The sequence below is a fragment of the Lynx canadensis genome, chromosome B1 (assembly GCF_007474595.2).
Source record: "Lynx canadensis isolate LIC74 chromosome B1, mLynCan4.pri.v2, whole genome shotgun sequence".
Lineage (NCBI taxonomy): Eukaryota > Metazoa > Chordata > Mammalia > Carnivora > Felidae > Lynx > Lynx canadensis.
In genome coordinates this window covers 43877928-43892112 of record NC_044306.2, presented here as the reverse complement: position 1 = coordinate 43892112, position 14185 = coordinate 43877928, and the positions used below count along the sequence as shown (strand labels likewise).

At 46.1% G+C, this 14185-nt stretch overlaps 1 protein-coding gene across 1 annotated transcript in view; it reads left to right on the top strand.

The window, feature by feature from the left end:
• The first annotated feature begins 207 nt into the window (after positions 1-207).
• Positions 208-14185, top strand: part of PLEKHA2 (pleckstrin homology domain containing A2) — a 45958-nt gene continuing 31980 nt past the window's right edge. Inside the window, 2 exon segments of the mRNA XM_030312585.2 lie at positions 208-228; positions 230-349. Coding sequence (XP_030168445.1) covers positions 208-228; positions 230-349 — 141 coding nt within the window.

The following is a 14185-nucleotide window of genomic DNA, read 5'->3' as shown; positions in this document are numbered from 1 at the left end:
GAACAGAATTGATAGAGGTTTCCAGGGTCTGGTTGGGGTGGAACATTTGCTCTGGGGAAAGGGGCTGATATGTAGAAGCCTACCTTCTTACAGAGGTGAGTCAAGCCAGAGTGAAGGTCCTCCAGGTCCTGAGGCAGGGCACCCTTCACCTCCTCATCAGCACCTCCCTTCTTCCTCCATGCAGGGTGATGTGAGCAGAGCCCAGGAATGCCTTATGTGGATCGACAGAAACCGAATCTGGTGGTTTCTGGACATCGAGGAGAATGAGAACAGTGGCAAGTTTCTGCGGAGGTACTTTATTCTGGACACCCAGGCCAACTGCCTTCTCTGGTACATGGACAACCCCCAGGTGAGAGGCTGCATGGGAAGGTGGCTGGCTGCCTGTCACTGCTTGGGAGGAATATGCATGGGATTAGGTCCAAGCACTTCATCTCTTGTGGGCAGCATCACACTGGTGGTCAGTAAGGAGTGAAACTCCCCACAACACACACACACACACACACACACACACACACAGCCATCCCAGATACTAGTTTGAGGAAAAAGAAGCTCATTTGTCCTGATCCTGGGGATCTGGTATCTTTTCTTACGCTCAGGAATTTAAAACTTCAGAAGTTCAGCAGAGGCCAGCCCGGCTTGTTCCAGGCTCCAAGGCATGGCTTGCTTTCTTTCACTTCCCTTGTTGTGACTGTGACCTCATGGCCACTCCTGCTCTTCCAGTCTGGGGCCCCTCCCTGGCAGGGAGTGTGGCCTGGTTCCCTGAGCTCAACAAACGTTGGACTTCTTTGGTCTCTTGCATCAGGGAGTTGTAGAATCCTGGGTGGGAGGTGACCTTGGTGGTCACCTAGTTTTGCTTCTTGATGGTAACAAATGAGAAACTGAGTCTCAGACATTGGAATTGACTTCATCGAGGACATGGCCAGACTTAGGTGACCTGCCTAGCATTTTGTGGCAGTGAGACACAAAGATAGTGTCCCCTACTTTTAATTGCTGGGCTTGGGAGCCCCTGGTGTTGTCACTGGTATGAGAAAAAAGTCTCAAGTCTTTTTATTTCTGGTGCTATGAGTGCTGTTGGGTCTTTCCTTCCCATTGCCCTGGAGCAATGGAAGTTTGGTGGAATGAGTCCCCAAAGATTGGCATGGCCCCTGAATGTCAAGTTCATGGGTCACAGCCATGTTGTGGCAGGGAGGAGTGTGGGGCTGAGATCTGGCTCTGGTTCAGAGACTTGGGAAGGGGAAAGTCTGAATGTTAGGGGATGGATATGTGCTTTAAGATGTGCAGTGGAAAAAGATTACTGTGAATCTCTAGGTTATTATCCAGGGACTAACCCTCTAGAGGCCTTTGGCATTTGCCCTCTGGATTTGATGGCGAGAGAACATGCTATGGATACAGAAAACATACTCTGGTTAGCTGCTGCTAGTCACCTCCTCCAGAAAAAACTTAACCCCTAAATAGAACTGTGCCCCGTGTGTCACCTCTCATTCCTGATAACCTTCTGTTGATCACTTTCATTGAAAATGCTGAGTGTGCAGAATGAACCCTATGAACACTTACATCCTTGACTTAGCCTGGAATGCTTGCCTCTTATAGTGTTTTTGTGTTAGGTTTGCCTTCTGGCCCTACTCTATCATTTTCCTTGCCTTTGTTCTGTACAGGTGCCCCTAGCTGGGTCAACAGAGCCACTGCAAAAGGAAGTGGCATTGTTGAAGGAGCTTGGGATCAAATCTTTGTTGCTGGTTGACTTGGCCCCTGGCATGCCAGGGGTGAGCTAAGGGTGACTCATGGTCTCTGGGTCTTATCATTCCCTTTCTCTTTTTCTCCCTCTGTGTACCTTCTCTGACTCACCTATCATATTAGCTAAGCTAATTCAAAAGTATTTTTATCCTGACCTACCTGCTTACCGCCATGCTTCCTGCTAAGACTGTTCTTAATGCAGATTCATTTGCTTGGGGAATCCTGACTTAACTGTTGCCAGCTACCGCCCCTGAGAGCTGGATCCTCCTTCATGATCCTGGACCACAGACTGAGAGCCTTGCTGTCAGTGACAGATCACTCAGGGCCACATTGTTACCATCTCAGATTTCAAATGTTGCCAGTTGTCAGGATTTCCCTTGCTCTGTCCTGCCCACTGATTTTACTGTTCCTTGGTTCCAGAACCCACACTAACCTTGAATGCTCTGCCCTGGGCTGCCTTACTAGCACCTCTGGGGTCAGCCCTCGTCTGCCAAGGGCAGCCTCTTGCACTTCCCTGCTGACTGAGCTCTCAGCTGCACTTTGTGCTAGAGCCTTCTTTGAGTTTGAGTTACCAAATAGAACTTGTGGTCACTGCTGGGGAGTCTTTACAGTTTCCCTGGAAGCAGAGATTTCAGCTGGCCTGGCATATGCCTAAAAAAAGCAGAGTCTTGCTGTTGACATAGTTCAGAACAATAGTTTAGAACATTTTCCTCCTTCAGCTGTTGACTTAGCTCATCATTGTGTTAATGGCCAAATAGCCATTCTAGATTTGAGAGTGGATATTTTTATAAGTTGTAAAATAGTATTAGTGAACATTTATTACTGTGTGGCAAGAACTGTTCTAAAGACTTCATGGGGTTTTCATTTTATTCTGACAAGTCTAATTGATAGGTATTATTGTCCTTACTGTAAAGGTGAGGTGGGTGAGGCAGAGAGGGGAAGAATTTGCCCATGGCTACATAGTGAAGAGTTTCAGAGCCAAGATTCCAGCCCTGGCAGTCTGACTCCAGTTCTTCTGCCTTTATTGCTGATAATGAGACCATCATCGTAATGTTGCTTAGGAGGAAGGAAAGCTTTAGAGGCAGTCTCTGATGAAGAAAGAGAAGCCAGAGGACGCTCAGGGCTGGGAGGTCCTCTAGGGTAGGGAGCTCATCTGGCTTAGGTTTTGATCCATAGTGTCCAGAATTCAATAAAGGTGTGTGCTCAATGAATGGATGAACAGACCAAAGAGGGCCAAGTGAAGAGTCTGTCCAAAGGGAGGCCTTTGGGCCTTTGTGAAATGCAGAGTGCCCAACACTGCTCTCCTGGGGTTGGGCTTCCCTTGGGCCTAAACTGAGTGGAAACTCTGCAGAGGCGGACAAAGCAGAGTGCTGGAAGTCAGGAGGAGGGTGGATTGGAGATGATCCCCAGGAGCAAACGGAGGGGGTGGGTGGAGGGGGTGCTCTGCCCCTGAGGAGAGAGACATGGAACTGCGTTCGGTCACTCACTCTCTTATTTTTATAGGGCAAAAGAGACGCCTGATATGGTATCTTAGTTAATAGGCACTAATAAGCAGGGGATTCTTTCAACCCATGTCTCTGATCTTTGCCTGTTGAAGCCACTTGGTAGTTGGTGGTTATGGAGCCTGTTTTTCCTACTGCTGCTGCTACTATTACTGTTACCTGCTGCTTATGCTTACTGAGCGTGAAATGTTTTACATACATTCTCTCATTACGTCCTCCTAATAATCCTGGGACTCAGGGACTGTGTCAGAGTATCACTCTGGACGAGGAGCAGGAAGTTTGGCAACTTTGTTCAGAGTCACACAGGTGTTAAAATGTAGAGCTGGAGTTGGAGCTGGGTATAGACGCTCCAGTGCCTGCTTTCTTCACCTGCATCCGCTTCCTCCCACTGATGTCTGTGCTCAGCCCTGTGCAAGGTCCTGGAGACGAGGTGGGAGCTGAATTCATTGAAGTCTTTGCCACCGGGAAGCTTCAGGTTTAGCTGGAGAGATGAAAACATCACACATAACTGTGGCGCTAAAAATCTCCGCGCAGCTCTATAACAAGATGGCACAGTGTTAAGTTGAATGGCCCAGATGCCAGTAGGTTGGCTGAAGGGGAAGGGGGTGCAGTTTTCTGGTGTGTCTGCCCATCCAGGGAAGGTGTAGGGCCTCAAGGTGGAGTCTCACATGGAAAGTTCTCAGGTCTGGGAGGCGAGATGAAGGATCAGATTCTGGCTCTGCCACTGAGTGGTTTGTACATTAGGTGAGGTATCTGTGCTCACTGGGCTGTAGGTACTCTAGATGATCTGTAACATGGCTGCCAGCCCTTCGTTTCCTGAAGGGCGAAGAGTAGAGTGAGCTACTGGAGTTTAGCAACACAACACAGGTTTGCTAAACACGCCCTGTGCACCATACGCCACTGTGGATGCTGAGGCTCCAGCAGTGCATAGACCGCATCTTTTCCTTCATGGAGCTTACACTGTCGGTGAGGAGGTGGACGATTAAAAAAAATGTGGCAGGGAGAGTGGGACCCCCACCTTCATGGAGGGGGGTGGTGCTAGATCCAGATATGGAAGGATGGGTGAGATGAATTATTACCACAAGTGATTCCCATTTGCAGGGCATTTTATAGGTTTTGAAGTGTTTTCACTTATGCTATTTCATTTGATAGGGTTTTTTTTCAATATTTATTAATTTTTGGGAGAGTGCAAGTGGGGGAGGGAGAAGGGACAAGGGAGGTGAAGCAGGCTGTGCACTGACAGGCTGATAGCAGTGAGCCTCAAACTCAGGAACCGTGAGATCATCACCTAAGCTGAAGTCGGACGCTTAACTGACTGAGCCACCCAGGCACCCCTCTCATTTGATTGTTATGCATTCTATCCTACGCAGAGCCAAAGGGGAAGAGGAAGGTAGTCTATGTGAGGGAAACAGCAGTCATTTGGGGACAGAGGCTGTCCCAAGGAGGAAGGTGACCTCACCTGGTTAGAGTGAGACCCCAAGACCAGGAGTCAGGCACCAAGACAAGGATTTGTGCCAAGCTCTTTCTTAAGGAAATGTTCTTCTGGAAGCTATCAAGAGAGCTGGGAAGCAGGACAGGGAAGCAGAGGAAGCCAGACAAAGGTCTTCCAAGAAGTTGGCAAAGGGTAGGCCTCAGCCTGATGCTGCAGGGGGGCTCGCTGTAGGTTAGGCCTTGGAGTTCTCCGGGAGACATGGGCTTTCGCATGCCCCACTGGACAGTCACTGGTTTTGGCTCTACCAGTGTGGGCAAAACAGCTCCAGACGCCTGAAGGCTGCCCTCGGAAACAGAGCTGCAGGTGCCGGCCATCGTGTGCATAGCAGCCGTGTCTGCTCACGGGATGAATGGCAGGGGTACGCTAGGCGTCAGCATGCATGGGCCCAGTACAGCCCCAGATGTCTGACAGAATTTGGATTCAATGTGGTAAAGTTTTTAATACAGGCAGTGGTGACACCAGACCGATACGGGATGAAACCCATTTGCTAAAAAGCACCCCTATAAATAGAAAGTTTCAATATTTTTGGTTATGACCACAGATTTGGCTAATGCATTTAAAAATCGATACGCTGATAATATTAAGTACACAAATAATTTTTGAACAGAAGCAAACATTGGCTGGATCTCCCTGAAACGTCACCATGATATTATGGAACGAGCGCGTGTATTTTAATTTAATGTTGGTGTCTATCATGAGAGAGGAGAGGAAATACCTTAATTGGGCTGCTCTACTTTATTACAGTGACCTACAGAGTGACTAACTATATTTTAGTTGCACAGCAACGCTTATGTTCCGCCCTCGTGATGCCCACTTGCCTAAGTAATTGCAAGACGTAATTATATAGCCTTGAACAAAGGATAAACAGAAGCATGAAAATACTGTTGTACTAGATGGTTGTTCTTGTCAAATGTACTCTGTGAAGTGTATTTTGTCTCTGTTGACAGAAAAATACTCAGATGCTTTTACTTTGCAAAGGCCGTGATATGAATTATGGATCATTATAACCTTCAGAAAGATTGTTATCTCTCCTGGTAACTCTGGGGCTGCAATGGAAGCTCTTTGCTTTTTTTTTTTTTTTTTTTTAAAGAACTTTTAATAAGTTCTTTCCATTGAAAGTGGCAAGCAGTTTCACCCGTCTTGACAAAAAAGATGGTTATTTGACTATTTTGGGTTTTTGGATATATTAGTAGAATACAGAACAGTGGTAGGAATATGTAGAACATATAAATGAGCAATAATGTTGTCTCTTTTTTTAATGTTTATTTTTGAGAGAGAGAGAGAGAGGGAGAATGAGTGGGGTAGGGGCAGAGAGAGGTGGGTACAGAGGACCTGAGGTGGGCTCTATGCTGACACAGAGCGCCCAATGCGGGGCTCAAACTCACCAACTGTGGGATCACGATCTGAAGTTAGATGCTTAACTGGCTGAGCCACTTAGGCGCCCCGACAATAGTGTTGTCTTAAAGGCTAGGTGAAAATTGCTACTTTTTAAAATTGTGTTTTCTGTGAGAAACCTCCTTGAGCAAAATTTGGCTAAAATCCAACAATATTTAAAAGATCTTTGCATCACATGCTTTACCCTGTCAAAATGCTAAGAACGGGTAAGAGAACTTAAAAAAAATAGCCAATGCATGCCTATGGTACAAAATTCAAAATGTAGGACAGCTCACATATAGTGACAGGTTACTCCCTTCCAGTCCTCTGTGCCAGCCACGTCTTTCCCTAGCCAGAGGCAGCCCACATGACCAGTTTCTTGTGTGTCTATCCAGAGATACTCTCTGTATAAACAAGCATCATGATAATTTTCAGATCTTCAGCAGTTGTTTGAGCCAAGTGTTTTTCATTCATGGGTTTTGTGTTATTGGTATGTGTATTAACTTTCCACGTAGACAAATGATTTAACGGGCTAAGTAGAATTTCTGGCATGCTTTTGTCCATACTGTGTTAGAGTAAGGATGCAGAATTCCTTTGGGGAAAAAAAATTCTAAAAGATTGCAAGCAACAGATCTGTACTTTCACCCAAATGCAAATTCTGTTAAGGGAACATTACTATTTAATTAATGTTTTTAGAATTAAAATTATGCATGGACTTTTGGAGAATGAACATAAAATACTAGAGTATAATCATGTGGTTTTTTAAAAAACAATCCTCCTCTTCTTTATAACAAGATGGTACTTTGTCTAAATTAAAAAGAAGTGAAAACCAAGAGGCACTTGGCGAAAATTGTGTTAATAGTTAGCCCTACTTGTTATTAAAGTTCAAGCAACTAAAAGAGAGGAAAGCTGAGAGATGTAGCTGAGGTTTTACCCATGTGAAGCCGTGAAGAAACTGTTCTAAGTTTTCTTAAAATTTGTCTTTGGTTATATTGTTGTTAATGTTTTGCTTTTAGATTTCAGTCTTCAATATCTGTTTGAATATATCTATCATATTCATCTATGTTTATGTATTTATAAAACTATATACAAAAGAATGGCATTTTATTATTGTTTTTATTCAAATAATGCCTCTGAGGCAAAGCGGGCAATTGTATATTTGGGAGGGAGCTGCCTATTAGATTTTGCTTCCGAGCCCGTTTTCTTAGTTCACATCAGCTGAGCACAGAACACTTTGAGATATACCTTCATTAGGGAAACACCGATCATTTTTGAGTCTCCTGTCCTCCTCTGTAAAGTAGGGGTAATGATATTAATTATATCTCCCCCTGACATAGTTGCCGTAAAGATTAAATAATTTTTGTGAAAGTGCTTGCATAAACTCTAAAGTGTCACCGAGATCTTACTTGTTCACAGTGAGACATTTTCCTAGGGTTTCCTGGAATGTCAGTGGTGGTGGTGCAAGGTGAATAGGGAGGAAGGGACAGATCCAGAGGCCCTGTGAAGGAAGAAAATGACAGGCTTGGTGACTGACAGAAGGGTGAAGGAGAGCATTCGGAGGTTTAGGACCAGGCTGACTGGGAGAGAATGTGGATCCGCGGGCAGATGCGGGGCAGTGGGGTACGGGGCCAGTTCGAGGCTGGAGGGGAAATGACTCTTGAATTTGAGGCATGTGTGGAGGGGGCTGCCTTGAGCACAGGGGTGAAAGTGTTGGCTTACTTTTTTTTTTATTTTTAATTTTAAAAATTTTTTAAAGTTTTTATTTATTTGAGAGAGAGAGAGCAAGCACAGGAGATGTAGAGAGGGTGGGGGGGGGAGAGAGGGTGAGAGGGAGAGAGGGTGGGGGCTCAGTGCAGAGCCCAATATGGGGCTTGAACCCATTGAAACATGAGATCATGACCTGAGCCGAAATCAAGAGTTGGACCCTCAACCGACTGAACAATCCAGGCACCCTGAAGGGGGTTGGCTTATTGAGTTTAAGGTTTTAGTTTTAGAACCATTTTTGTGGCCAGTAGTTGGAGTCTTGGAATCTGAATGTGTCCAGGGGATTATCTACAGCCCGGGCCTTGGTGCATGTCTTTTGGTCACTATCACCAGGATTTGGGGGAGGGAAATAAAGGGGCTGGGAATGTGGTGGCAGGAGACTTACAAATCATAAAGTCCAGCCACTGGCTGAAGCCGGTGCTGATGTGTGTCAGTGAAAAAGAGGCATCCAGATAATAGAATGCAAGCATTATACCAACACAGCAATTTATGATACAGAGTTGACTTTTCTGGAAGGCAAAGATTAAATGTGTATTTTGAACTGTAGAATGAGGAGAATAGCCATGGACATTTCACTCTTCCTCAAGTTAGTTATCAGGAAGTGGAGCTGCAGAGTGGAGGGGAGGAGATGTATTTGACACCAGAGCAACAGGTCAAGCCACTGTCTGGATCACCTAATCCCTGGGAATAGCTTGGTTACTTTCCTTTTGGTTATTCTTATTCTAGGGTGAGGGCTGTGGAACGTGGGGCAGAGGGAATTATGCTTTCCCCTCTGTTCCCATCACATGGCTCTTCCTAGGCAAGTCTTTCTTTTCTGAGAGTCTGTGTCTGGCCTTGGCTTCTGGTGGTTTGAGTTGTGGTTTCAGCCCATGGGCAGCCATGTTGGCTCGGGGCCTTGTTGTGGGATTTCCACATACATTCCCTTCCTCCTTCTCCCACTAGTTAACTAGCAAGCTGGTTTTGACCACCTAATGTGTTCTGCTAGGCACCACTGAGGGATATGAGAGAAGGTAAGATGGCTAGCCTCTCTCTTTCCCCCTTTCTACTCTGAATCCCCAGTCTTTTGGAGTTTGGCAGCCAAGAGCCAGTTTGACCAGTTCCTGCCCTGCCCAGCTTGGGTAACTCTATAGGGCCTCTTTTGGTGTAACCCTGCTGGTCCTGCTCTTGTATTTACCTTTCATTGATAATCAACTCTCAGATAATGAGCAGGTCCTTGTACATTTGAAGGATTGTCTCACGGGAGGTGGCAAGTTACAAAGGAAAGAGCATGAGATTGGAGAATCAGAAAGGGTTGGGTTTGCGTACTGGCCTGACTACTCAGTGCATGTGTGACCTTGAACAAGTTGCTTCACCTGCTGAGTCCTTAGTATTTTCATCTGTAAAATGGGACTGCTAGGATGAAGCAATGTGTAGGAGTACCTGTCGACAGGCCTGGTGCATAATAGACTCTACATATGCATCAGCTTCCTTTTTTCTTCCTCCAGTTGTGCTTTGCCAGAATATCAGACTGATGTTGGGAGTTACAAGCTCTGCCTTTATCTGTTTGTTGAGGAAGTCATTTCCCCACCTTGAGCCTTAGAGGACTCATATGGTGAATGATGAGGGATCACTAGAACCTTAGTGTTGTTGTGCTGTGAGTTTATGACTCTATAGTTGGTCATTTCTGTGTTCCCTGTTACTCTCATTAGAAGATGGGAAAGGCAGGGGCGCCTGGGTGGCGCAGTCGGTTAAGCGTGCGACTTCAGCCAGGTCACGATCTCGCGGTCCGTGAGTTCGAGCCCTGCGTCAGGCTCTGGGCTGATGGCTCAGAACCTGGAGCCTGTTTACGATTCTGTGTCTCCCTCTCTCTCTGCCCCTCCCCCGTTCATGCTCTGTCTCTCTCTGTCCCAAAAATAAATAAACGTTGAAAAAAAAAAATTAAAAAAAAAAAAAAAGAAGATGGGAAAGGCAGCAGGAGACACATGGGTAAAATTTTCTATTTCAACAAGAAATAATGTTGCTTCTGGAAAACAGGCTTACTATAGGAGGTGTGTCACATCTCTGTGTGGGCATGTCTGCTCCTTCCTTGGTAATGGAAAAGAATAAACTCTACGCTTTTCACTCATGGGAAGTGGGAGCTTCTTTGAGGTCCTTGGTGGCAGAACACTTGAGCAAAAATTAAGGTGTTGGCAGTATCGTCATAAAAACTTGTCAGTCATTCGGGGCGCCTGCATGGCTCAGTTGGTTAAGCAGCCAACCCTTGATTTCAGCTCAGGTCATGATCTCGTGGTTCATGGGTTTGAGCCCCATGTCGGGCTCTGTGCTGATGGCAAAGACCTGCTTGGGATTCTCTCTCTGTCTCTCTCTCTGCCCCACCCCTGCTGCCTCTCTCTCTCTCAAAATAAATAAACTTAAAACAAAAACTGTCCACCATTTAATGGGAACTTGTCCTGTGCCCTACATTGTTCCAGAAAATTTAGAATGCTCCTGACTTAACAGACATCCTCACACACAATTGCTGACAGCCTCGTGTGGCACTGGAATCCCCTTTCTGTCTCCCTGCCCACCGCCCTGCCCTTCCCTTCCTCCCTGTTTACTGCTGGTGCAGCAGCCAGGGTCACCCTGTGCACTGCCACTGGGCGTGACTTTCTCTCACCAGCTGCTACATTGCCAGTGCACAGTCAGCAGGACCAGCCAGTGCGGGCAGCATTGGTCCTCAAAACGGGCAGCACCGTGGAATCAGTGGGGAGCTTGAGAAACATACAGGTGCCTGGACCCTATCCCAGATCAGCTAAAACTGAGGATGAGGCATGGGTATTAGTTTGTTTAAAAACATCCCCAGGTTGGGGCACCTGGGTGGATCAGTCTGTTTGAGCGTTCAGCTCTTGACTTTGGCTCAGGTCATGATCTCACGGTTCATGGGATCGAGTCTCATGTTGGACACTGTGTTGACAGCATGGAGCCTGCTTGGGATTCTCTCTCCCTGTCTCCTCTGCCTCTCTCTCTCTCTCTCTCTCTCTCTCTCTCTCTCTCAAAATCAATAAAAAAAAACCCCACATATATATATATATATATATATATATATATATATATATATATATACACATACATATATATATGTATCCCCAGGTGATTCACATAGTAGTCTTCCCATCAGCCTGTCTCCATTCCGCATCTGCTTAGATGCTCTCATCTCGATGCTTCTCGTCCTTCTCCTCAAGCCCTTGACCCTCTTGTAGCTGGGACTCAATCCTTTTATGCCCCCTGCCCCTTATTGTTGTCCCTCTGGAACCCTACCCAAGGTCATGGGAAATGCAAACTCAGTGACAGCCAAGTTCAAAACATGAACAAGTCATTCCAAAGAAACGTCATTCGCCAGTGGTGGATGGGAGGCCTTTGGCACTCTGAGTGTAGCAGGCTTTTATGGACTGGTTTGGGAACTTGCCCACCATGTAAATGGTGTTTGTTTGTTTGTTTGTTTTAAGTTGAGGAGTCTGCTCTGTAGAGGAATACGATTCCACTCATGTCCTCAATGTGCTTAAAATCTAGTAAGAAGAGACTTAAACTCACAGAAAAATATACTCCAATACAGAATCAAGGGCTAGATTTTGTCATGTAGACCAGTTGTTCTCAAACTTGGGCCTGTGGAGGGATCACTTGGGAACATTTAAAAAATGTGCATGTTCTGACCACATTCCACTTGACTCTGATTCAGTGTTTTTTGGGTGAGGCCTGAGCCCGGGCCTTTTCAGACGAGCTCCCTAGGAGATTCTGATGTGCACCAAAGTTGGAGAAGGATTGGTGTACGTGAATTAAGAGAGGGACAGACTGCAGTCAGGGTCCTCTTGTCCTTTCCCTGGAAGAGACAGTTCGTGGCCTGGAGAGGCAGCTTGCATAGGCTCTGACGCCCTGCCCCTCCCCAGGTGCTGTTTCCTGGCATCCCTGGCCTGACAGCTGGCTGCCTGAGGTCCTCAGCTCAGGCATGTTGGCACATTCTTCCTTGACCAGGAAGTGTCTGCCTGGGGCTGCCACCCTGGCAGTGAGCTGTCACCATTAATCTCCTAGGTCCAGTAATTGGAGTGGACACAGAGCCATCCCTCTGGATCAAGGCTCAGTGATCTTGGGGCTGTTTACTCCTGTCATTCATTTTCCCCTGGGTGGGGAGGAAGATGGGGGGAAACTGCATTTACAGACACTCATCATATTTTCCTGGCTTCTCATGGTGGAGGTGCATGTGAGCCTAGGAGCAGACTGAGGGGTAGGCTGTGGGTGAAGGTGGTGAAGACACCCCTGCCCTCAGGTAGCTGGGCCTGGAGAACTGCTGCTGTGTATTTCTGCAGCGGGAGAGCTGAAGGAGGCAGGGGGCGGAGGGGGGAGCAATGGAGAGGGTGGGGGGGATGAAGTAGTTGAAATCTGATCGGCTCATATCTGTCATTACGTGTGGGTTAGTGCCCGAATGGTTCCCCAGATCTCACTTCATCTCTCATAATTCCAGATACCTCTGGAGGCCTTCGGGCTGTGGTTTGGGGTGAGGAGAGGGAGTTGTGCAAGACCAGCTCTGAGACTTGGCATGTGTATCTTGTAATTAGCCTTGTGGGTCGGGGAGAGGAGCTGCCGTGTGCTGGGCTCTCCCTCTGCATTTTCATGCTGTTCTCACAATGAGCCTATGAAACAGGGTTTGTTGTCCCCATTTTATAGGTACAGAAACTTGCCTGCAGTCATAGGGCGATAATGTCACAGCCAGAATTCCAGCCACTCAAGCTTTTAAAATTTTATCGTGCTGCTTGCTTCTAGGGCATTGCGTTGAAGTCAGGAGATCTGAGCATTTATGTGAAGTGGAACAAATCCCCTCACTCACAAATCCCCTCACTTTCCTCCAATGCCAAATGGGGGCTGGGAGTGGGCCAGGTGCTCTGTGTCCAGCAGAGGCCTGTGGCTCCATGTGTCCATCCAGAGTGACTCACGGTCTCCTTGGGGTAGTGTCAGTTCCTCACCGGCCTTTTGGAGTCCTGTGGCTCCTTTTTGGACTCTGATTTAGGGGCACAGGACCTATCTCTCTTTATCCAATAGAGGTTTCCTTAAAAGTACACAAAATGCTGTCACTGTGTATTTGAAAAAAATGTGTAAATCAGATCATCCATATTTGAAATGCTAATCTGGAGACTCACAAGGCAGCATTTTAGATTTATAGCCTCATTTGTAAAAGGGAGGGGGGGATATCCTTCCTGAATTTCTTACTCTAAAATTTAAGGGCTCTGAGAATCCTTTCACTGTGGTATTATCCCCATCCCTTTTTTCCTGAATAGAAAATTTCATATCTTGCATTTGCTTCAAGTGATGTGTGTTAATTTAGTTAATTGGGCCTAGAAGGACTCTTCCCTGCCATGTAAGATACTTCTTAAGGGCAGTCTTCTGGAATGACCGGTCATTTCACTGCTAACCCTTTAGGAAATTCACTAAATTCTCATTATCCAAGATTCATCTCTGTTTATTGCTTTGAGATAACGCCAGGTAATGGGGACTTCAGGGTTATTCGTTGAGGCTTATGCAACAGTTTAAGAGGTCACCAGGAGCTGTGGACAGGGTCTCAGGTCCATGGGGGAGTGAATTTTCCACGTTATAAATTAGAAACTCCACAGCTGTGATTTCTAATCTTGGTCATTTCTTTGATATGCTACCATCCCTGTGTCATCATTATTTCATTTCTAACAGTGGAGAAATTAGAAAGCCAAAGAGATTGTGCCAAGATAGAATATTGCCCGACAAGGTGCTTGTGAGTTTCTTGCTGTTTTAATAGAACATTTACTTAGTGTTTTATGGTCTACAGACATCATTCCAGTTGGTACTCGTAATGCTCCTGTAAAATAAACCAAACAGCTGTATTTTCTAATTTCTGTATTGTGTGAATCTGCACCATGTTTATTACAAAAAGAACTTAGAGTGGCATGAAACAGGACCAAGCCACCACGGAGATCAGAGCAGTCAGGAAAGAAAAAATATAATGGCTAACACTTGTTGAGAGTCATTTATGTACCAGGGACAACTCCAAGTGCCCTTAAATGTATTAGGTCATCCGTATGGCTGCCTTATGAGGTAGGTACTATTATCTCTATTTTTACAGAAAAGAAAGTGGAGGCTTAGTGGTTCAGGAACGTATTCACTGTCAAATGGTGGAGCTCACACTTTTCACCACTGTCCTAGAACACAGCCCTCTGTGGTAAGTAAGGCCAAGGATAAGATTAGTGTATACATATACATGGCAAGAATTATCACTGTTTTAGAGAGGAAAGTGAGCTCAAGAATGTGGGTAAGTGGCTTGCTCAGGGTTGCAAAGCCAGGA